The 24391-nt window shown below is 48.7% G+C and overlaps 1 protein-coding gene across 3 annotated transcripts in view; it reads right to left on the bottom strand.

Annotated features, from left to right (window-relative positions):
* The window catches only part of ZCCHC8 (zinc finger CCHC-type containing 8), a 723649-nt gene that overhangs the window by 243349 nt on the left and 455909 nt on the right, over positions 1–24391 (bottom strand). For all 3 annotated transcript variants that reach the window (XM_069619621.1, XM_069619619.1, XM_069619620.1), the window contains exon 9: positions 14574–14716. In XM_069619621.1, coding sequence (XP_069475722.1) covers positions 14574–14716 — 143 coding nt within the window. The remainder of the gene's footprint in view (positions 1–14573; positions 14717–24391) is intronic.

Raw genomic sequence — 24391 nt, forward strand, 5'->3', positions numbered from 1 at the left:
AAGCAAGGTTCTTGTGACTAGAGGCAGAGTCGTCCACTGGATGAAACATCCAAAGATGAAACCATGAAGAGAAGCCCGCTGCACACTCCTGGACCTTGAATTGCCCGGTGAAGCTCTGCTGCTGTGCTGACCTCCTTTTTCACCTCGACAGAGAAGCTCTGGACAGAACAACTTCTCCCCTTGGGTTGGTGGGACCAACTAACTCAGAGACGAACTCCACTTTGGCACAATCCCAGACTTGCTGTGCCTATTCGTTGCTGCAGAAGCCCAATGCTAGGGGTCGAGTGTCCATAACCAAGTGCAATATCTGCCGCAAAACTAATTTGGTCAAAATCTCCAGGAGCCACCTTAGGACAGTCCAGAAGCAGGAAATCACGATCAGAGTCCCCTCACCAGATTCCAGGACCGTGTAGCAAGGAAAGTCCAACCGGAAATATTAGATCTGCATCAGTGCTGTTTACGAAACGCTGAAACCGCGAAGTGCCGCTGAATCGAATGGAGACCGTAGCTGCCGATGACCGCCACGAGTACTGCCAAAGGAGCCCTCCAGAAGTCCTCCCTCTTGTCCCCACAACTGAGGCTCATGAATCAGGTTCTGCATAGCTGTAGCAAGGCGACATCCAGCTGGACCACTTTTCTTCTAACCAGAGGTACTGTTTAGGCTTGGGGGTACTTACCTTCTTGCCTTGAGTTGTGCTGTCTCACTTTGCACTTGCTTAACTTTCGAAGTTGATATCAACTCTACTTTGCACAGGCCTAACCACTTGTTCTTTAGTGATTTTCTGTGAACAATCTGACTGAAAAACTTTTTCCAAGAAGTGCATCAGAACTGTAGACTTTGTCCAAATTGCGTTGGCTGTCCTGGCTCCCTACAAGCACCCTTCTAAATCCATTGACTTTGGCACTGCTTCTCCCTCTAAGTTGTAGCTTGTTGAATATGGTTACTGCTGCAAAAGGCTTACCTAGACTACCTAAAACCTTCCTGTCTACAAAGTATATTGGTGTGATCTATAAATGCAAATACTATACTTTAATTGAAGTCACTTCAGGGTGTACGAGAAATAAATTAAGCATATCAAAAGAGTATTCCCCAGCTTATTGATTATAAAAAGTAAGTTTGCTTGAACCATTACAAACAATTGCCCTTCTAAAAAATGCTCATTTAAAACGGATATTAAATAACTATTTATAACTGAAACCTTGAGTATAAGTGTTACTTTGCTACTTGTATTGATGAATTTCATCTGTACAGCTCACATTTACCCCTCTTGAGATAGGCCTGGCTGCTCAGTCACACTACCAACTTGTGTAGTACAGACCTATCCAAAAGGTGGGTTACCCAATACCAAGCAGATACGTGATGTGTAGTCTCACAGTGTGACTGCACCAATTCTCACCTAACTGACACCGGTCAGGAAGATTCCTTAGGACTATGAATATCTTACCTAACAGACCCTGCGACTTTTGGGCAGAAAGTCCCATTCATCTTCGGGTTTGGACTTCTAAAGTTAGGATATTCTACTTGTGACTGGTTCCCATTATACTACTGCATCTGCAATACTTACCTGCAATGTTTGGTGGAGTTATTTGATGTCAATTGAACATGCTGGTAATTGTATATGAGATACATTACTCACCGTAATCGTATTTCTGATGCTTGTATCTGCTTAGATTCACATGCTGTGCATAGACCGACATCTAGTGGAAGCTGCAGAGTATTACAGTTTCCTTTTCGAAACTCAAATGGGCGTCGACACAGGGCGTGGCAGTAATACTATCCCTAGTGTGATGTCCACTGTAGCAATGATCCCTCACGCGTGTAGGACCCTCAGATTGTATTTTTTCTGACATGAGGAGTAGCGAGAGTACAGATTATCCATGCAGGTAGAAAGATAAGACTACAAGCATCCATGCACCTTTTCTCAGGGGGGAGGAAGGGCAGGCGCATGTGAATCTAAACAGATACAAGCATCAGAAATACGATTACGATGAGTAATGTATCCCTTCTAAGGCTTGTGGAATCTGCTTAGACCACATGCTGTGCATAGATTAGCGAGCAGTGTTAGAAGAAGGAGTTGGGATGTGAGATGTGTCATGAGCAAATAAATGTCTTAGAACCGCTTGTCCCACTTGAGTATCTGTCTTGGAATGAGTGACAATGCAGTAGTGCTGAGTAAAAGTGTGAAAAGAGCTCCACGCAGCTGCTTTGCAAATGGTGTCAAGGGGTACTATTGCAATGAAAGCCAGAGTGGCCCCAATGCCTCTTGTAGAGTGGGCTCTTGGTGTAAAGGGCAGAGTGTTTTCAGAAAGGGAGTAACATAGCTGGATACAATTGACTATCCACTTGGAGATGGCATTTTTAGAGACGCAATCTCCTCCTCTGCCTGTAGCTAGGGAGACAAACAGTTGGTCTGTTTTTCTTAGCGGCCTGGTCTTGTCTACATAGAGGACCGCTCTTCGCACATCTAGAGTGTGTAGTTTCACCTTAGCAGAGCTTTTGGGTTCTTGGAAGAAGGCCGGAAGCTCAATGGACGGGTTAACATGGAATATAGAAATGAACTTAGGTGATAACCTAGGGTGTGTTTGTAGAACCAGTTTATCCTCATGAACAGTAAAGAAAGGATCCTGCACTGAGAGCCTGAATTTCACTGACCATTCTTATGGATGTAATGGCTACTAAGAAGGCAGTTTTATAGGTCAGGTGTTTGAGATTGGCTTTATGCATGGGTTCAAAGGGTGGGCCCATGAGCTTAGCAAGCACCACATTAAGGTTCCATCCAGGTGGTGGGTTTGAAATTGGAGGGTGGAGTCTCTTTACCCCTTCCATGAAGGCTTTAACCACTGGTACCTTCCACCACGAAACCTTGTTGTGGGAGGTGGTGTAGGCTGACAGTGCTGCCAGGTGTACCTTGAGTGAGTTGAATACCAACCCTACATCCAGCAGGTGGAGCATGTATGTGACAATATTGGGAGGAGTGCAATCAACCGGGTTGATTTGCTTATTCTGGCACCAGATAACGAATATCTTCCATTTATCAAAGTAACAGTGCCAATGTTAGGTTTCCTAGATTCTTTTAGGATGTCCATACATCTCTGTGGTAAATTGAGATGTTCAAACTCGGACTTCAGGAGCCATGCTGCCAGGATCATAGAGCTGGGTTGAGGATGCACTGTTTGACCTTGGTGCTGGGACAGTAGGTTGTAACAGCACGGGAGTCTGATGGGTTCGCACACCGCTAGTCTGCGTAGGTGTGGGAACCACGGTTGCCTCGCCCACATGGGAGCAACTAGGATGAGCGTCATCGATTCCCTGTGCATCTTGTTGACCACCTTCCTCATGAGAGGGGTTAGTGGAAAAGCGTAGGCAAACAGTCCTGACCAGTTCATCCACAGGGCGTTCCCCTTGGAGTCTGGCTGAGGGAACCTGGATGCGAATCCTGGGCATTGCCTGTTTCCGCTTGTGGCGAATAGGTCTGTAGTGGGGAAACCCCACTGTGAGAAGATGTCTTCTACGACTTCTCTGAGTAGACAACATTCGTGTTCTTCTGGGAGGGGATCTCTGCTCGCTAGCAATTGAGATCCCCAGGAACATGATGAGATGACAGGTAAATGTTCCGTCCGAGTGCCCATATCCAAATTTTCTGGGCAAGCTTGGACAGATTTGGCGAACGAGTCCCTCCCTGTTTGTTTAGGTAAAACATCGCTGTTGTGCTGTCTGTCAGGATCTGCACTGACAGGTTCAACAGGTGGGGCTCGAACGCTTGAAGCGCTCTGAATACTGCCAGAAGCTCTAGCATATTGATATGATTCTTGGCCACTGTGAGAGACCAGAGATCCTGAGGTGTGTGGTGAAGGAGGTGTGCTCCACACCCTGACAGGGATGAGTCTGTTGTGACTACAGCCTGTACCTCTGGATCGTAAAAGGGTTTCCCCTTTGACATTTTCTCTCTTGTCCACCAGTGAAGATTTTGTACAAGTGTTGGCGAAACGACCACTAGATCGTCCCACTGACCACTTGCCTGAGACCACTGTTTCGCCAACCATTCTTGCATGGGTCACATGCGTAGGCGCGTGTGGGGAAACCAGGTAAATACAAGACGCCATCATGCCTAGCAAACGCATCGCTTTGTGCACCCTTATCTGGCGACCGGGCTGATAGAGGAATTTGCAGTAGTAGATTCCCAATTCTTTCCTCTGATGGAAAGGCCAACCCCTATTGAGTGTTTAGGACAGCTCCTAGGAACTGTTTGGAGGTTCTTGGCACCAGGCTTGATTTTTTCTCGTTTATGGAGAAACCCAATTCGAAGAGGAGGTCGATCGTTCTTTGAATGTTTGATCTGCAAATTACTGGGGTCTCCCCCATGATGAGCCAGTCGTCCAGGTAAGGGTACACTGGGATTGCCTCCCTGCATAGGTGTGCCACCGCCAGTACCTTGGTGAATACCCTTGGAGCCAAAGCTATACCAAAGGGCAGCACCTTGAACTGGTAGTGCTGACTGTCCACCTTGAAGCACAAGAACCTTCTGTGCGCTGGGAACAAGGAAATATGAAAATAGGCATCTTTCATGTCCAATGTTGCCATGTAATCCCTTTTTTGGGAGGGGGATTACCTCTTGGAGAGTAGTCATGCACAATTTTGGGGCTTTGACATACTTGTTTGCAGGGCGTAAGTCTAATACTGGGCGTTGAATACCCACCCTTGTTTACCTGGTTGCCCGGGACGAGTTCAATCACGTCCTTTGCTAGAAGATTGACAATCTCCTCGAGGAAGATCTTTTGGTGGTCCAAGGAATGTATCTTTTGACGTGGAGGGTGGCTTCGGGGACACTCGAGCAGTACTATGCAGTATCCTGCGGACACTGGACAGCACCCATCTGTCTGATGTAATCCCTTCCCAAGCTTGGATGAAGTTGGAAATGTGTCTCCCCCCCCCCCCCCCCCAACTGGGGTTGCGTAATAAGGGACCCTGACCGCGGCGTCACTGTTTTGCGGGAGGCGTGCCACCTCTCCTGGGGCTGCCTCTACCCTTACCACGGCCTCTTGTTTCCTCTGCTGTAACTTTGGGTAGTCTGCTGGTTGTTAACCCATGATGTACCCTGCCCCTGTGTATAATTGGAGCCTCTTTGTGAATTTTGGCCGCGCGGGCGACGAAAATTACCATTGCCTCTTATTAGGGGGCTTGTTGGTCAATTGTCCCAGGGATTTCAGAGTATCATACTCGTCTTTGGCAGTCTTTAATGCGTCCTCTACCGCTTTGCTAAACAGTAGATTAGGTTCCCACGGCATGCCGATTAAGGATGCTGGTGTCTCGGGTTCAAACCCTGACTGTCTTAGCCAAGCATGCCTCATAATGACAGTGCTCTCTGCTATTAGCCTGCCTGCATTATCTGTGGTTGCCTTAAGGATGCAACCGGACACGGCTCTACCTTCCGACGAGACCTGGGCCAACTGGGCCTTTAATGGCTCTGGTGCGGAGTGAATGAGGGCAGCTACCTGCGCCGACTGGTGGCAGTTGTAACTAGCCAGCAGAGTTGGCAATCCTTGCCTGGTAAGCAGAAGTGGAGGCTACCTTGCTTCCCAACCCGTAGATTTTCTTGCTCTCCTCGTCGGGGGACGCCTCGGATGACGCCTCGGATGACGATGATAGGGGTGTTCCCGCTCTCTTCCGGGTATTAGTAACTACCAGGGAGTCAGGTTTCAGTTGACCCCTTATGTAAAGCGGGTCTGACTGGGCTGCCCTGAACAATTTATCGATTCTGGGGTTTACTGCCCTTGTGAGGTTAGGATTGAGAAGGGAGAGATCAATTCTCTGTTGGATGGATTAAAGCATTGGAATGGCTTGGGCAATGGGTTTCTTTTCTCCCACTAGTTCCTCAGCAAAGTTTCTCTCCTGTGCTCCCCGAGTGTCTATGCGGAAGTGTTCTGCCGCTCTAGTTAAGACCTCATTTAGGAGGGGCTGGTTGTCGACTGGAGAGTGTGTAACCTGAGGTTCTTTGCCTACAGGGGAGTCTATTCTGTAAACTTCTGGGTCATCTTCCTCCTCATCTTGGTCTTCGTCGTCCCTATAATAGTCCACCCCAGTTTGGTCGTCCAACGTTACCAAGTCTGGATCCTCATCCTGAAGTGGATCCCCACTATACTGGGTGTAAGGGTGGATGTAAAAAGGGTCTGAAGACAGACCTTGCGTTGGGGTCTCAAACCGAGGTTTCTTAGCAGGGGGCTGCGGGTGCCTAGATCCTGAGGGAGTAGCACCGTCAGGGTTATAGGTGAGGAAGTGTTCTGGGTTCTTGGAGTAGAGGTCTGCTAGGGAGAACATTCTAGTCATAACCCTGTCTATATCCTCACTGGTCCATTTTTTGGAGCTGAGAATGACCCTTTCTTGAGAGGGATCCCCTTCTATGGCTTGACTGGACCTATGGGCCTGTGCAGGGGTCTTGGCTAGATGCTCATCAGAAGACGTAGAACTGTCTTTATGTAACTGTGGTGCAGAAGTAGTGTGAAATGGTTTCTTCTGCTTTTTCCCCCCTTCCCCATGAGTAGAAGAGTGTTTTCCTGGGGTTTTCACCCTCTCAGTGCTTTTCGACGCCTGGCGTTGAGATTCGGGGGTAGTGTCCCTTTCCTTTGAGTGAGGACGTTGGGATTCGGAAGCAGCCACCGAACGGTCTGCTGTAGCCGACTCCTGGTGAGCAGCCTGGGGCTGCCGGTCGGCTTAATCTTCTGACAAGCGTACCTCCATGACTTTGGTGAGTGAGGCACTTTTGGCAACTGTGGATGGTTGCCTGGTGTCGTGAGGCGATCTTGACCGTAAATGCCCAGGGGACACCGATTCGGTGGACCGCTCTCTTCGTGCCTCTTTCCGAGAACTCGACACGCGCGTCGAGTCTCGGTTGGACTTCAAGTGTTTAGGTGTGGAAGTGGTGTGGGTAGTGCTCGTGTCGCCAGGTGTGTTCCCCATAACTGCCCTGCCGGACAGTCTTCCGAGGTCGGGGACTTGCACGTCTTTCGACGCATCCTTGCCCTCGCCGTCCAAAAGTACAGCGTGGCTGCCATCACCGAAGGTGCCCTCCGCTGGCGTGGTGGGCCCAACGTTTGGTCGAGCAGTCCTTTAGTGTCTTAGCCTTGAACCGGCTGCACGCTCTACAGTTCGCCTCCGGGTGGTCCCTCGGCAAGCAGAGGTTAGAGGTGGCGTGTTTGTCAACCCAAGGAGCCTTGTGGTTGCACTTGGGGCAGAATTTGAAAGGGGTACCCTCCATAAGCACCCTGTAGCAGCGGGCTAGTGTGTGTAGGAAAATATATAATAGCGTAGAGTATGTTTCCACCCCCCACTCTCCCTACTTGCAGGGCCGAGGCCAGAGGCCTTCCTATGCCCAAAGTCCGTCGTGCAGCTTGCGACGGTCGTTTCTTCTCCAGGCCGGCGTCGAACTTCAATGACTCGACGTGGGAGTGGAAGAAACGGGGGAAATATATTTAGCAAAACTCAGCGGAATGCTTCTGTCAAGTATGGCGAGAAAAACAATCTGAGGGTCCTACACGCATGACGGATCATGGGTACAGTGGACGTCACACTAGGGATAGTATTACTGGCACGCCCTGTGTCGACGCCCATTTTCGAGTTTTGAAAAACAAACTAATACTCTGCAGCTTCCACTAGATGTTGACCTATGCACAGCATGTGATCTAAGCAGATTCCACAAGCCTCAGAAGAACAAGTTACTTCTTACCTGGTAACGTTCTTTCGACGGGATGTTCCTCTGAAGTATTCCTATACGTTTCCAGCTTGCTGGCCTCGGAAATCTTTTCTGTAGAGGGCGCTGCGCGTCGACGTCCGCCGAGTCGATGTCCCTCGACGGCCACCATATCAGCACAGACGTCACCATGCCCATAAATAGCCACGCGCTGCGTCCGTTGCTCAGTTCCGTTTTGTAGTATAAGAAAAGTCATGCCTGAATTGGTTAGTGACCTTGAAGGAGCGTAAGCTGCAACCACAAGGGAAGTTATCACTGCGGGGATGGTTGGGAGGGGCGATAAGGAATACGTCGGAGGAACATCCCGTCGAAAGTACGTTACCAGGTAAGAAGTAACTTGTTCTTCTAAGGGATTGTGTCCTCCGACATATTCCTCATCTTTGATAGACTCCCATAGCAGTGGCATGTAATTGGAGGTGGGAGTGATAGTGTTATGTATCCCTTTAGGGATGGACCGAATGTAATACGGCCTTGCCAAATCTGGTCTCTTGAGCAGTGGAGGAATCCAGATTGTAAAATTTTGTGAATGTATGTGCGGACGACCATGTGGCAGCCGCACATATGTCCCGGAAGAGGTACCCCTCTTTGGAGAGCCGAAGAGGCTGCGATACCCCCGGTTGAATGAGCCCTGAGATTTTGGGGTGGCTCTTTCCCTGGTAGTCTAACATTCCAGGATGGCCAAAATAATCCACCTGGAGATGGTTTGTTTTGTTATGGGTAGTTCCAACTTGTGTGACCTGAGTATCCTACAAACAGTTGGTCTGCTTGCCTGATCCTAGCCATTCTGCTTATGTAAAAGTTGAGAGCTCGCCTAGGGTCCAGCCTATGTAGCCTTTCCTCCTCTTTCCCCGGATGGGGAAGAGGGTAGAACGAAGGCAAGGTAATTTTCTGAGTAATATGAAATTTAGAAACCACCTATGGGAGGAAATTAGGCTTCACCTGTAGGACAACCTTGTCCTTGTGGAAGATTGTATGTGGGGGTTTACAGGAGAGGGCTTGTAGCTCGCTCACCCTCCTAGCAGATGTTAGTGCTACCAATAGGACAGTTTTAAGCGTGAGAAATCTCAGCGCGCAAGAGAAGTGGTTCGAATGGAGAGCCCATTAAGAAGTTTAAGACTAAATTTAAGTCCCATAAGGGAACCTGTAATGGTTTTGGAGGGTAAACATTTGTTAGACCCTTGAGAAATTGTACCACTAGAGGAATTTTGAAATACAATGGTTCCTCCGCAGTGCGCTTGAAGATAGAAAGCGCTGCGAGATAGCCTTTTACAGTGCCCACTTGAAGGCCTGAGTTTGCCAAGTAGAGTAGAAACGATAACACCGTTGGTGTACCACATGAAAAAGGGTCGATATTCTGTTCCCTACACCAGCTGCAAAATTTGTTCCAACGGCAGCGGTATAAAGACTTTATTGCTGGTCTTCTGGCCGAAAGCAACACCTCCATGACGTCATCAGGGAGATCCCAATCCTTGTACCTCAACCTTTCAGAAGCCAAGCGTGAAGGTTGAGGGTTCTGGTGTCTGGATGGAGTACCTGACCTCCCTTCTGCGAGAGAAGATTCTCTTTGAGTGGAAGACGGATTGGAGGACAGATGGACATATCTAGAAGGTCCGGGTACCACGTTCTCCTGGCCCAATCCGGGGCAATTAGGATCATGATTTTCAGGAATCTTCTCAACCTCCTGATCATTTGAGGAATAACGGACTGGTGGGAACGCGTAAAGGAGTGGAAACTCCCAGTCCACTACGAACGCATCTCCTAGAGCTCCTCTCGGGGGAAATTCCCTTCAACAAAACAGATCGCACTTCTTGTTGTTGCTTGTGGCGAACAGATCCACCTGAGGGGTTCCCCAAAGGGTGAAGATCTCTTGAAGGACTTCCTGAGCTAGCTCCCACTCGTGGGAGACTGTGCTCTGCCTGCTCAGAGCGTCCGCTGTCAAGTTCTTCTCTCCGGCTAGGTGGACAGCCGATAGAGATTCCTTCTTGGATTGCCCAAAACCAGAGCTGCATCGCCTCTCTGCACAGTGGCAGTGATCCTACGCCTCCTCTTTAGTTGAGGTAGTGCATGGCCACCGTGTTGTCAGTCATCATCACAACATTTCTCCCCTGTACTGATGGCAGGAAAGCTTTCAGCGCTAGTCTGATTGCTCTCAGCTCCAATAGGTTGATGTGTAGTCTGGACTCCGATGGAGACCAACGACCGCTGATGGTCAAGTCGTTGGCATGGGCCCCCCACCCCGTGAGAGTGAGGCGTCTGTGACTACTGTTATCTCCGGCCATGGTTGCCAAAACAGTTCTCCTTTCAAGATGTTCTCTGGATAGGCTCACCATTGAAGGTCGCGGGCTACCCTGTCCGGAATCCGGAGGAGATCTGTCATTCTCCCTGAGAATTGCAACCACTGACTTCTCAGTGCCCACTGAAGAGATCTCATTCTCAGGCGAGCCTCTGGCACAAGGAAGATGCAGGATGCCATGAGGCCTAGCAACCTCAAAAAGTCGAAGGCTGGGAGATGTTGGGCATTTTGAAACTTGGTGACCATCTTTAGAATATCTTGAGCCCTCACCTCTGGTGGCGAGGCTTTTCCCAGGGAAGTGTCTAGGACCGCTCCAGTGAACTGGAGTCTCTGTGATGGTATCATCTGTGACTTCTTTAAATTGAGGGAGAAGCCCAGTCTGTGAAGGAAGTGGCAGACATAATCTAGCTGGACCTGGGCCTGTTCCGAAGATACGGCCCTGATCAGCCAATCATCCAGGTAGGGGTAGACGTGGATCCCTTCCCTCCTTAGACTCGCCGCCACTACCGACATCAGCTTGGTGAAGACCCTCGGGGCGGAGGTCAGCCCAAATGGCAGAATTCGAAATTGATAATGAGTCGCCAATTGCGAACCTCAGGTATTTCCTGTGTTTGAGATGGATTGGCACATGGAAATAAGCATCCTGAAGGTCCAGAGATACCAGCCATTCCTGGAGCTGTAGGGCCTGAAGGATCTGAGAGAGAGTTACCATCTTGAACTTGTCCTTCCTGAGGAACTTGTTCAATTCTCGTAAATCCAGGATGGGCCTCAGTCCTCCGTTCTTCTTTGGTATGAGAAAGTAGGGGGGAGTACCAGCCCTTGTTCCTGTCCGCTACAGGTACCGGTTCTATGGCACCTTTCTCTAGCAGGTCTATAATTTCCTGCAAGAGGAGCTGATCTGGAACTTTTAGAGAGCTGTTCCCCGGTGGATGACTGAGGAATGTGTAGAAAGGGTAGGCAGTAACCTTGGGCAACTGTCTCCAATGCCCAAGCATCTGACGTTATAGCCTGACATCCCGTCAGATGGTGAGTTAACCTGCCCCCTACAGGTGTATTGTGTTGGAAGGCCTCAGAGTGGTTTGTGGTCGGCTGATGCCGAGGGTAAAGAGGCACCTGCTGCTGCAGTCTTAGTACTTTTGACCCGTCCACCTCGGGTGGATCTCCTTTGGCCTCTGAGCCGGCTGTCCTCTGCCTTTCCCGAATGCGGAATAATAGCAAAAGGACTTTCCTCTCCCAGAGGTTCCTGAGGGGCGAAAAGGAGTTTGGCAGATAGCAGCTCCTAAAGATTTTGCTGCTGCTTTAGAAGTCTAACTTTTCCAGACTGTCATCAGCCTTTTTCCCGAATAATGAAGAGCCGTCAAAGGGCATATTCATCAGGGGCAAAGCCTGACTTTCGCAACCACGCATGCCTGCGGATTGTTGTACTTGCCGCCATGGCCCTGCTGATACTGTCAGAGGAATCGATGCCAGTTTGAAGTGATTTGCACATGGCATCTTTGCCAACTTTAATAATGTTAAGGAAGGCTTCCTTTTCCTCTCCTTCGGGTATGCAGTCAGCTGCTAATGAAGCACACTCCCATAGTGTGTGACTGAGCCTGGCGAGCGTACAGGTGGCGTTGATGGACTTCAACGCCATACTACAGGCAGAGAAAACGTTCTTTGCCATAGTCTCGTACCTCTTGTCATCTCTATCCTGTGGGACAGTAGGGTAAGCGGTCCTACTGCTAGATGAAGTTGCCGCTTGAACCACCAGGCTCTCTGGGGTCGGGTGTTTTGACAGGTATTCAGGGTCAGCAGCCGCTACCCTATACTTGGTTGACAATCTTTTATTGACTGCAGGGTTAACTTCGGGAGTTTCCCAATTAGATGCAATTTTCCTTTGTAAGGCTGCATGGAAGGGGACCACCGGGTCCTCCTGTGGGCCTTTGTCCAATATATCTGTTAGGTCATCCTGTTGGAAAACAGGTGAAGGCGCAGACCAACCCATAAACTCAATTATTCTTGCCGTCAGGGTTCTATAGGGTGTTTCGGCATGTTCCCCTGGGTCTGGCTTAACAAATTCCACTTCTGGGGAAGTGTCCAGCCCACTTGCCTCATGTAGTGACTCCTGTAGTTCCTTCAGCCTTCTTTCCTCAGAGGTGAAATCCTCTGCAGTAGGCAATGTGGTCCTCTTAACCCGAATGTTTCCTGGTCAGAATCTTCCCCTTCTTCATAAATTGAAGAAAGTCCAGGGTACTCAGACCTCTGAAATGGAGTAAAACCCATCTCCAAGGCAGAAGGAGCCAAACTCGTCGTTATTGGATGAGAAAACGTTGATCCTACTCGAGGGCATCGACGACTGTCTCAGCGTCGTGCCGGAGGCCCTTGAAATCACTGTTGGCTGTGGAGTGGCCTTGGTCCTCTTTCATCGACGTCGGCGATGGCGTCGAGTCGATCGACCGACCGACGCGTCAAGGAACCCTTCGACAACGGCGTCGATCCGTGCGTCGAAGGAATCTTCGACGACGGCAAAGACGGTGCCTTCTTACCCGATGGCTCATGGCGCTCTCGGGTGGAATGTCTCGCCGGTTGCTGCGACTCGCGGCGTTTTGATTTTTTGGGTTTTTTCACCCGGGGTATCACCCTCAGCTGTCTTCGAGGGGGTCGAGGCCGCGTTCTCGAAGACGCTTAACATTTTCTTTCTGAATTCCTCCCACTCAGCTTGAGAACTGTGTTTAGTGGGACAGGAGACCCTTTCTTGGGACACAAGACGATGAGGAATGGGACCTTCGACGTCTCTTTGAGTGTCTTGATCTCGACGAATGGTGAGAGCTGCTTCGAGATCTAGAATGGGAATGTTTGACGGCGAGGAGACAAATGCCTCGACTCAGCCGTAGAAACTTTCGAGGAGGTTTTGGTTGACTTACCGCTCTCGAGCTTCCCATTGCGCTCCTTCAAGGCTTTCGCCGTCATGGACATGCAGTCCTCACACTCCGAACAATGGTGCTTGGATCCCAAGCACCATTGGCAGATCCTGTGTGGATCCGTTATTGACTTTTTTTTACCGCAGTCTCGACATTTCTTGAAGCCGGATCGCTACGTCGTCGGTTCTGATGAAGAAGCCATCGAGAACGATAAGGTATATTCGAGTAGAAATAGATAGTTAACCTAACTGAACTGAGCAACGACGTTCCGAGGCCCCACAAAGCACGGAAAAACGCAACTGAGCAACGGACGCAGCGCGTGGCTATTTATGGGCATGGTGACGTCGGCGCAGAAACGGTGGCCGTCGAGGGACATCGACTCGGCGGACGTCGACGCGCAGCACCCTCTACAGAAAAAATTTCCGAGGCCAGCAAGCCGGAAACGTATTATCAAAGATAAGGAATACGTCGGAGGACACAATCCCTTCGAAATTTAGATTACAGCGTATGGTCTGCTAGTTTCAATTTCTCGGCATGTTCTAAAGGCCTAAATAAATAACTTCTGTTATTTTAAGCTATGGTAAAGGTTATTGTACCGTGCACTGTCATTCCTTTCGTGGTCTCTTGGCGCACTGGCAGATCTGCAATGGGCGTGGGTTGGAGTTTTGTTAGTGGAGTTGAGAAGGAGAAGAGCAACATAGCTTTGATGTGCTGGTTCTGAGCAGCTTCAGTTGAGAAACCGGTCACCGAGTCTGTGCGTTTTCGGTCGGTAGCCATCAGGTGGTGAGGAGGTCTGGTTGCGTATAGTTTGGTTTCATGTTGGGTGTTGTGAAGTACGTGCAGTATGTGGTGCAGTAGAGGTATGGTTGTGTTTAGTTCAGCGTTTGAGGGCGAGTGCAGAAGGTGAGTTTAGTATGGTTAGGTAGCAATACATTTCCTATCCCCCACCTTCCATCCAAGTGTGACACAGTATTCCCAGCAATCCATCCAAGTGTGGTGCGTTACCCCCACTTCCCCCAACAATCCATCTAAGTGTGGGGCATTTGTTATCTTATGTTGACCTACACTGCGATCGTCACCACCCAGGGGCAGTCTTCAGGGGCTCACGGCTCTGCGAGAGGGAGGGTGAGGGCAGGGTAGAGTTATAACAGAATGCCTAAATTGAATTAGTGTATTATATGGTTTGGACTCATCGAGAGCCCCTAAACCTACTCGCACTCTCCTGAAACCAAGCATTGACTGCTCTCCACTCTACCTTGATTGGGTTTAGGCTAAACTATCAGAGCTCCCTGTTCACCATAACTAGGGTGGCATCCACAAATCTGTTCACCAGGCCAGATTCGGAAATCCATAACAGCCGGAAAGAGGACTCCAGCAGAGGGTCCGGCACCATGAGAATGCCCACTAGACAATCAAAGGCAATAATGTCAGGAACATTTGTAATGTATGTAAGACTTCCTCTTTTTAAAATAAATTACAAGCGCCTTTGAATGGCACAGTGAGACCAAACTCTTGTACAACTATGGCTGCAAATGTACTGCAGGATAGGTCTTTTGACTCACAAAAACATCACTATTAGTTGCCCAATTCATTGCAATGCACAAACATTTAAAGAAATGTATTTTTAATTACCCAATCATTCCAGGTTTGAACCGGGCAAACCTTTCTTCAACTTCCTCAGCATGGTATCGCTGCTGGTGATTCTGATTACCTGCTTCACCACATGCGTCCATAAATGCCTTCCTTTTCGCGCTTATAGAGGCACCATCTCGTGGCTTAAAGAAACATTATCAATTAGATTACTGCAGCAGACATATTAACATTTAATAAAAGCTAAGACACTGCAGCTCTCTATGCATGGACTTTGCCTACTGATACAACGGCAATAGAAAACCATGCAACCTCTGAAAATATTAGATTGATCCACTAGTCAGATATAGCACAAGCTATGGGGGAGTTTCTTTTAAGTGTCCTCTAAGAAGGGCTTAAATAACCAACAAAAACCATCTTGTAGCCCTGGCAAGAGTTATCACCAAGTTAGACCAGCCGACTTCACATATAGGAGAAGAATGGATGACCCAAAAATAGTCGGGCAAGGGAAAAAATGTCCATAATTTAAGAAAAAGAGCACTGCAGAAATACTAGCTTTAGGTACAAGTAATAAGAGGGTCTACACAGACAGTCAACGCTTCTAGTCATTAGAACAAATTATACAAACAAGCCAGGAGTTTGTGTGAAGAGCAGTGATTTCCATACAGAAATTTCTATAAAATGGCTGGTAATCAGAAATCACACGATTACTTAAAACAGTACAGGCTCGACAACAGAACCAAATCACTTTTTCAGCGAGTTGGGAAAAAGATAGTTTAGTATAGTTTAAATTACTATCCAAGAGATTGAAACAGTGCAAAGCATTGATCACAATAGGATGCAGTGAAAAACACACGTACTTTAGAAGAACTAAGTTTCTTATCCCTGATAACGTTCTTCCGATTGGATGTCGACTCCCACATGTTAGGACAGATTTTCTGCAGTCCGACTAAGGGTTTAGTAAAACCATTCAACTGAGGCAGTACAAGAATCTGCTCTTAGTATAAGGCTGTACCCCCAGAGTTCAGGGTAGCGTAGAAATAGCAGCCAGGCTCATCTTAGAGGAGGGAAAAGAGGGCTGTAGAATCAGTACAAATTAAATTGTAATACAAATGGTCCAAAGAAACACTGAAACAATACATATTGTAAAACTAAATGGTTTATTTGAAAACAAGTAGGCCCGGATAAATCTTGAGGGAAATAGGTACTATCGCAGATCATATAAAACACATAGAAAAACACTATGCTTGAAGGTACACAGACCAAAGCATATAACCTTATTTGGAACAACTAACAGGAGTTCTAGGGAAGTCAAAAGCAACAGTTACTTTTAGACTACTTTCAGTAACATCAGGGTAGTTAGGGAAGATTTGGTGCAGTACCCTTTGTGTGCACTACAACAACCTTGACCTCCAACGTATTCCACATCTTTGACATGTAATGTCCACAGCAATGCACTTCGGAAACCTTTTCGGCAGAGGGCGTCCTGCATCGATGACGTTGGGTCGATGTCCTTTGAAGGCCTCCATGGAGGGCGACGTCACCGGATGTTATAAATAGGACGCACGGCACCCGTAGCCTCAGTCTATGTTTTGTCCCCCATAACGTGTGACACCAATCCAATGCCTGCCTGACTGCACACAGCCTTGCGGAGATGTAAACTGCAATAACATAGGAAAACACTCCAGAGGGGCAGGCTGGGTGGGCGAAGTGGAATATGTTGGAGGAACATCAAATTGAAAGAACGTTACCAGTTGGTAAGTAACTTGTTCTTCGAATGGATTGTGTCCTCCAACGTATTCCACATCTTTGAAAGACTCCCAAATCAGTACCAGGAAAATGGAGGGAAAAAGAGTACCCAATCAGATGGCGGAATACAGCACTGCCTTACCAAAGGCCATATCTTGGCCATGGATCGAATCCAGGGAGTAATGTTTAACAAAGGTGTGGATAGAAGCCCATGTTGCTGCATCTCAAATGTTCCAATAGGAACTCCCCGTTGGTGGCCAGTGGAAGTAGCCACGCCCCCAGTGGAATGAGCTCTCGACCCTTCAGGAGGGTCCTTACCCGCCAATCGGTAACACTCCGTAATTGGGAGGATAATCCACCTGGACAAGGTCTGTTTGACAACAGCCTGGCCCAATCGGTGTCCATCATATCCAACAAAGAGTTGATCGTCCACTCTGACCCTGGACAGCCTAGAAATATAAAAGCTCAGAGCTCTCCTAGGATCCAACCTATGTAGATGCTCCTCTTCCTTACCAGGATGGGGAGGAGTATAGAAAGAATGAAGAACCACTTTCTGGCTAAAATGAAATTCAGAAACTACCTTCCACGTACAGCAGTGGGAATGACCAATCCACTACGAATGTGTCTCCCAAGGCTTCTCTCGGAGGTAATTCCCTTGAGCAGAATCTCTTGCACTTGCAGTTGGCACTGGTGGTGAAGAGATCCACTTGTGGGGTTCCCCAAAGGATGAAGATCTCCAGAAGGACTTCCTGAGCCAACTCCCACTCGTGAGAGACCGTGCTCTGCCTGCTCACAGCGTCCGTCACGCCGCATTTACGTCTCAGGCCAGATGAACTGCAGAGATCGGAATTCCCTGCTGGATGGCCCAGAACCAGAGCTGCATTGCCGCTCTGCCTTTTTTGGTGAGGTAATGCATGGCCACTGTTGTCCATCATGATCAGGACACAATTTCCCCGCACAGACGGCAAAAAAGCCTTCAGGGCCAGCCTGATGGCCCTCAGCTCTAACAGATTGATGTGGAGTTTGGACTCCGGAGAACGACAGCTGGCAGTCAAATCGTTGGCATGAGCGCCCCATCCTGTGAGGCAAGCATCTGTCACTACCGTCACCTCCGGCCGCGGTTGCCAAAACGGCTCCCCCTTCATCAGGTTCCCTTCGTTAGCCCAACAACACAACAAGAAGGAGAGGAGACCCACTAATAACCAACTCTCAATCAGGTCAACAACATTTAGTGAAAAACATTGGGGTTAATCAGGCATCAATCTTACAGTTTTCTAAGGTAACGCCGTGGATCAGACAATGCTAGTTCATGGGGGACTGCCTCCTATTGCATTAAATTATCAGGCAGTGTCAACACATTTAAAAATACAATGTTATTCATATACAAAAAAAATTGATATATGTGACAAAAAAAGCAATACAAAATTTAAATTTGTACTGTCGGACAATTGATGTAGAAATTTGTGAGTGCAAAACAGTGTGATGTTATTACACTGCACTGTAACACTCCTGTATTTCTGCTCAACCAACAACCAAACAGTGCAAAAAAGAAAAAACAGTCAGTCTAGTAGGTGTAGAGGGCTCAACAAAGTAGCACCCTCTAAAGTCTGTGGTGTCTACAGAAAGTGTAGTATGTTGTGCAAATAAGCAAATGTTTTAAAAACAAGGTTTTACATACAGCATTTCACTCTCACTCCAGATCACTACATACACATCCTTCTCAACTCATCCTATCCTTCGTTAGCCCACCACAGAAGATCCTGGGAGACCGAGATTGGAATCTGAACAGGATCTGACATTTTGCCTGAGCACTGCAACCACTGCATCTCGAGGGCCCATTGCAGGGATCTCATCCTCAGCCTGGCCTCTGGCACCAGAAAAATGCAGGATGCCATTAGGCCGAGCAACCTTAAGAATTTGAAAGCCGGGAGACACTGGGCATGTTGAAACTTGTCCACCATCTGCACAATGTGATGAGGCCTTACCTTGGGAGGTGAGCACTTCCAAGGGCGTGTCCAACACAGCCCTGATGTACTGGAGCTGTTGAGGTGTCAGAAGCAACTTCTTGAAATTGAGGGAGAAGCCATCCTGTGGAGAGAGCGGCAGGTGAGACCCAGATGATCCAATGCTTGCTCTTGAGAACGGGCAGGGATCAGCCAGTCGTCCATTAGCTTGATGAAAACTTTCGGGGCGGAGGTCAATACGAAGGGCAGGACCCAAAACTGAAAGTGCAAGTTGCCAGCCGCAAACCTCAGGTAGTTCCTGTGCTTTGGATGAATCGACACATGAAAGTATGCATCCTGTAGGTCCAGAGACACCCAACAATCCTGAGGTTGGAGGGCCTGAAGGACTTTAGAAAGAGTGACCATCTTGAACTTGTCCATCCTGAGAAGCTTGTTTAACCAACGCACGTCCAGGATGGGTCTCAATCCTCAGTCTCTTTGGGATCAAAAAAATAAGGGGAATCCACCCCTCGTTCCTCTCCGCTACGGGCACCAGTTCTCTAGCAACTTTCTCTAGAAGGGTCAGGATTCCTGCACAAGGAGCGGATACGGAAGCTTCAAAGAGAGATTCCGCGGTGTATTGTCGTGAGGCCGCTTTAGGAAGGGAAGACAGTAGCCGTCGGCTATGGTATACAGAACCCACGCATCCGAAGTAATGGCTCTCCTCTTTGAGATCCTGAGACAGTCTTCTCCCAACCGGCAAACCATGGGACATGGCCTCATGACCGTTTTGGAGCGGCTGCGGCAGCGCCTGAAGGCAAAGAGGCAGCTGTCTGAGCGGCTTTTGCACCTCTATTTCCCAGACCACCACAGGTACTTTGTTGCTGACCACTTTGACTGGCGGCCCCTCTCGTTCTACCAAAGGTTGAGTAGTAACGAAAAGAACCTCCCCTCTCCTGCCGTCCCCTAGGACAAAAAGGCAGAGGTTGACTAACAGCTGCACTTAAAGATTTTGCCGCAGCTTTTGAGGTCTGCAACCTCTCAAGGCTCTCGTCAGCCTTGTTGCTAAACAAATGTGCGCCATCAAAGGGCATTTGCAAAAGACGGGCTTGCACATCAGGGGCAAAACCAGACTTTCGCAACCATGCAAATCTGCATATAACTGCTCGCAGCCACGCAAATCTGCATATAACTGCTCGCAGCCATAGACCGGCTCACAGTTGGCCGTATCCAAACCTGACTGAAGGAATTCACACATGGCATCCTTGCCATCTTGCATGAGAGCAAGGAACCCATCCCTTTCTTCCCCCTAAGGAATATGCTAAGCCACTAGAGAAACAGTTCCAGAGTGTGTGAAAACCTTGCTAAGGCACAAGTGGAGTTGGCCGATTTCAACGCCATACTCCCTGCAGAAAATACCTTGCGAGCCCAACAATCGAAGAGTTTGTCGTCCCCATCAGGAGGGATGGTAGGGTACACTGCCTGCCTCGAGGTGGTCTTAGCCGCTTGAACCACCAAACTCTCTTGAGTGGGGCGAGTGGATAAGTAGCTGGGGTCGCTAACGGAAGGGCGGTACTTTGTCAACAATTTGTTAACAGCCGTAAGATTCCGGCAACTGCCAAGCAGCTGCCACCATTTTCTGTAAAGTGAAATGAAACTAACACCGGATCAGGACGGACCTTGGTCTACAATGTCCGTTCGATCATCTTGTACAAAATCCTCAGGAGGACTGGACCAGCCCAGATACTCCGTGACCCTAGCCACGAGCCGCCTGTTTAACGACTCAGCATGTGCCCCAGGCTCAGGCCTGCAAAATTCCACTTCCGGAGAAGTGTCCAACCCACTGGCATCATGAAGGGTTATTCTCAACTCCTCCAATTGACTGTCTCCAGAAAAGACAGGAGCCACATGCTCAAAAGGGTCCTTAAAGTCAGACCTTTCTTATTCCTTGCATATGTTGTCCAGTGGAAAGTTAAAACCTTGCCTGGAGATAGAAGAGGGCCTGGAGTCCACCACTGGCCTCACAGATACCTTCCTCAGAGGATTTATTGTATCAGGGAACTCCAGAGGCAAATGTCGGGTAAAAATCCCAAAAGGCGAGGAGGGCGCCGAAGGCTTCAACGACGACAATGGAGCCGATGGCGCAGAGGGCCGATAAGAAGGCAAAGCCTTGATGTCCAAATCCGACAGTCGACATAGGCTTCGAGCCCTTAGCAGGTTTCAACGGTCTCGCTGGGGGACAGGACCGAGGCCTGGAAGCACATCTCTTGCGAGTATCCAGAGCCTTGTCCGAACGGGACCTTGAAGGTTCCCGATGCGAGTCGCGGACCAGAGCCCGAAGGTGCGCGAGCCACAGTACAGGACCGTTCCTTGCCGTCCTCATCGGAAGGCGCAGCTGGAACCGTGCCTTGCGATTGAAAAATTGCCAACATCTGCGCCTTACAGGCAGCCCATTTCTCCGGAGTTGAGGACTTCGTCGGGCATGCCACTTTCCTTGCTGCACCATCCTCAGAGGATAACGGGGAAGGCGACCAGTGATGGCGCTTCCTAGAATTCCGCGACGGGGAAGAAGAATGGCAGGAACCACTCTGGGACCGAAAACCCCGGGCCTCCTCCCGACGTGGAGAATCGCCTCTCGAGTCGTTGGTGGACACCCCTTTGGATGATTTAGATTGTCGGGACTTACTGGGTTTATAACCCCTACCCATCTGAAGCTTTCCTTTACACTCCTGCAAGGGCTTGGTAGTCAGCGACTGGCATTTTCAAGTGTCGTGACTCTCACCTAAGCACCACAAACAAATGCAAAGTGGGTCAGTGATCGACATTTTCGACTTGCAGTCCCGGCAAGTCTTGAAGCCAGACCGCCGAGTCAGAGGGGTCGAAGAAGACCGCTCTACGATGAAACACACAAGGCGTGCAGAGTTCTCGAAGTAAACATGTTTGCGGAAAAACAGAACTGTAGCTACGGGCGCTGTGCGTCTTATTTATTACATCCGATGACGTCACCCTCGACAGAGGCCTTCGAGGGACATCGACACAGGACGCCCCCTGCCAAAAAGTTCCAAAGTGCACAGCTGTGAACATTACATGTCACAGACAGATGTGGAATACGTTGGAGGAGCCAACCATTCGAAACCCAACCTTTGGTATAAGTCTGTGCTACACAGGTTGGTAGTGGGGCTGAGCTGCCAGGCTTATCTCAAGAGGGGTCAATGTGAGCAGTAGGGTGGTTACACAGAGATTCACAGTGACAAGTATCCAAATAAACACTTCCACTCAAGATTGCTTGATTAAACAATTATTTATTTTAACAGTCAGTTTGAATAAGCCTTCTTCAGAAGGGGCAACATAACAGTAACACACACACTCTAAATCAGCAAGTACCCATTAGGGATGACACACACACTTCCTGACTTAAATGGCTAGGAGACTATGGACATTAATATATCACTGGTATATTTAGAGCAATACTGAAATTTGTGTCAAAGAAAATGTTATCAGAATAAAACAAGAGATCACACAAATATTCTGAAGCAGGTAAGTACTTACTGAAACTCCCAAAGTAAAGTAAACCCTTTCCTGGAAGGAAGGTTAAACAGAGGGAAGAAGAGTCATTCAGGGAGCCAGGCCAGCCAATGTCAATTGATCATCAAAAGTCTAGGTAAGCTGAAGCACTTCTTGCAGGCAAGTCAAAAGTCTTGCACAATGTTTCGAAGTCTTCGTAGAAAAAGTAGAATCAATGTAGGGCCACAAGCTGTTTAGACTGGTGAGAAATAAAGCTGTAAGCAACTCTACAGAAGCAACCAAGACAAGTCTCAACTGAGAACAAGTAAGGCTGCAACAACAAGCGGTAAGTCCCTTTAGTTTACAGTAACTTTGGTTAGAAGAAATGGTTCCAGCTGTCTTCTGTTCTGGGACAAGATGGAGGACTTCTGGGGACCCATGCACTAAAATGGGACGGTCCGCTACAGCACTTCAATTCAGCGGCACTTCACGGTTTCAGCTCCTCGTATCTCAGCAAATACCACCACCGCGGGATCTCCGATACCACTCTGGACTTTCCTTGCACCTGGGGAACAGCACTCTGTTGAGGTGGCTCAGGCTTGGTCAGTCCTGCTTTCTGGGAGTCCAGAGGATCTTCCTGGAGCGTGGGTCTGACAAAAGTGATGCACTCTGTTGGTGTTCCTCTCCCTGGCACTTCGGTTCCAGCAGCAGAAGTACAGCCAGCTGCGAGAGGATGTTCAAACGAGTTCACTTTGGAGTTGATTGGTCCCACCAACTCAAGGGGAGAAGTCGTCCTTGCAGGGCTTCTCTAGTCAAAATGAATTCGGAGATTCAGTACAGCAGCAGGGCTTCACCGGGCAAACCAACGGTCCAGGAGTTGCAGCAGGCATCTCTTCCAAGTTCTTTGGATTCCTTCGTCCAGTAGTCGACTGCCTTCCAAACCAAAAAGCCTTGCCTTTTATGCAGGTTTCTCCCATTCATTCCAGCCTAGCTGTCAATCACAGCAGGGTGGTTATCCTTGCAGACAGCCAGACGGCCAATCACCTTTGGGTGCATTCCTGTAACCAAGGGGATTAAGCACAGGGAGTTTCAAGCACCTGCCTCACTTCCTGCCCGTGCCAGACACTCGAGCCAGAGGCGGCCTTCAGTCGTGAATCCCACCAAAGACAAAGCGAACAAAGGGAGCAGACCTGGTTTGGCGCACACAGTAAATCTCAAAAAGGACATTTCCAACAAGAAATGGCGAATAAATACAAGGGGGTAAACATTTGAATATGGGCTCTCAAACACAGGATGTTTGTTGTCCCAACACGTTCCAGGGAAACTCAATCTTCTGGCAGACGTGTTCAGCAGAGATTTCCCACTGCCCGTAGAGTACGAATGGCAACTACACGAAGACAAACGTTTTCGCAGAATGGGGTTGCCCAGAGATCGACTTGTTCGCAACTCTGGAGAACGCTCAATGCCAAGATTACGCCTCCAGGTACCCACTGAACCGTTCCAAGGGTAACTGTTTCTAGATAGCATGGTCAGGGAAATTTGTTAACGCTGCCCCCCCGACCCCTTAACTCAACAAGATTGTGCACAAGATGCACCAGGAACCAGTCTCCATGATATTGGTGGCCCCCATGTGGGCCTGCCAACCCGGGTTCTCATCTGATGGAGATGTCCCTCTCCCCTCCTATGAAACTGCCCTGCCCGTACAACATGATCTCAGGACAGGGGACAAACCCTGCAGCCATGCCCACCAACTCTGAACTTAGTGGCCTGGCTCCTGAGGTCAGAGTTCAGACACCTTCAACTCCCTCAGATGTATGGACATACTCAGGGAAGCAAGAAAACCCAACACCCGATAATGCTATTCCAGTAAATGGAAACACTATCTGGTGTAATGCCAAGGGCGTCAATCCCATTGACTGCTCTCCTACTCACATTGTATTGTACCTCACCCACTTACTGGATTCAGGCCTGGTTTTTAATTCCCTAAAGGTTCACTTAGCTGCTCTCTCAGCCTACACTACGTCACAGCAAAAGGTGTTGTGGTGGAAGATATCAGTTATAAAGGCTTTCATGTAAGGGGTTAAAAGGATTCATCCCCCCAGTTCCAACCCAGCTCCCGGATGGGATTTAAATGTGGTTCTGACTAGACTCAGAATCCCCCTTTGAGACTCTGCACAAGGCAAGTCTAAAAGACCTTACCTATAAGACATCCATCCTATTGGCTATCACTTCTATTAGAAGGGTTAGTGAACTACAGGCCCTTTCAGTACTCGACCCTTTTGTTACTGTTCACAGAGATAAGGTGGTGCTGCCTACGCCCCCTCGATTTGCACCTACATTTATTTCCAAGTTCCACGTGAACCAGTCAATAGAACAGTCCACTTTCTTCCAGAACCCCTCTAACATGGCCGAAAGAAGCCTACACACGCTAGATGTGCGCAGGGCAGTCATGTTTTACCTGGAAAGGACAAAACCACTGAGGAAAACAACCCAATTTTTTGTTTCAGTGGCAGCTGGCAGAGAAGGGGATCCTGTCTCCAAGTCAGCTATCTTAAGGTGGATAGTCAAATGCATCACACTTTGTGGGGTCTGAGTCCCCTTTCTTTAAACAGGTCCCGGTCTTTTTTCGCCATTTCTTTGTGGAAAGGTCCTTCTAGAGTTTTG

This window comes from Ambystoma mexicanum, chromosome 10, assembly GCF_040938575.1.
Source record: "Ambystoma mexicanum isolate Mex_15411 chromosome 10, UKY_AmexF1_1, whole genome shotgun sequence".
NCBI lineage: Eukaryota > Metazoa > Chordata > Amphibia > Caudata > Ambystomatidae > Ambystoma > Ambystoma mexicanum.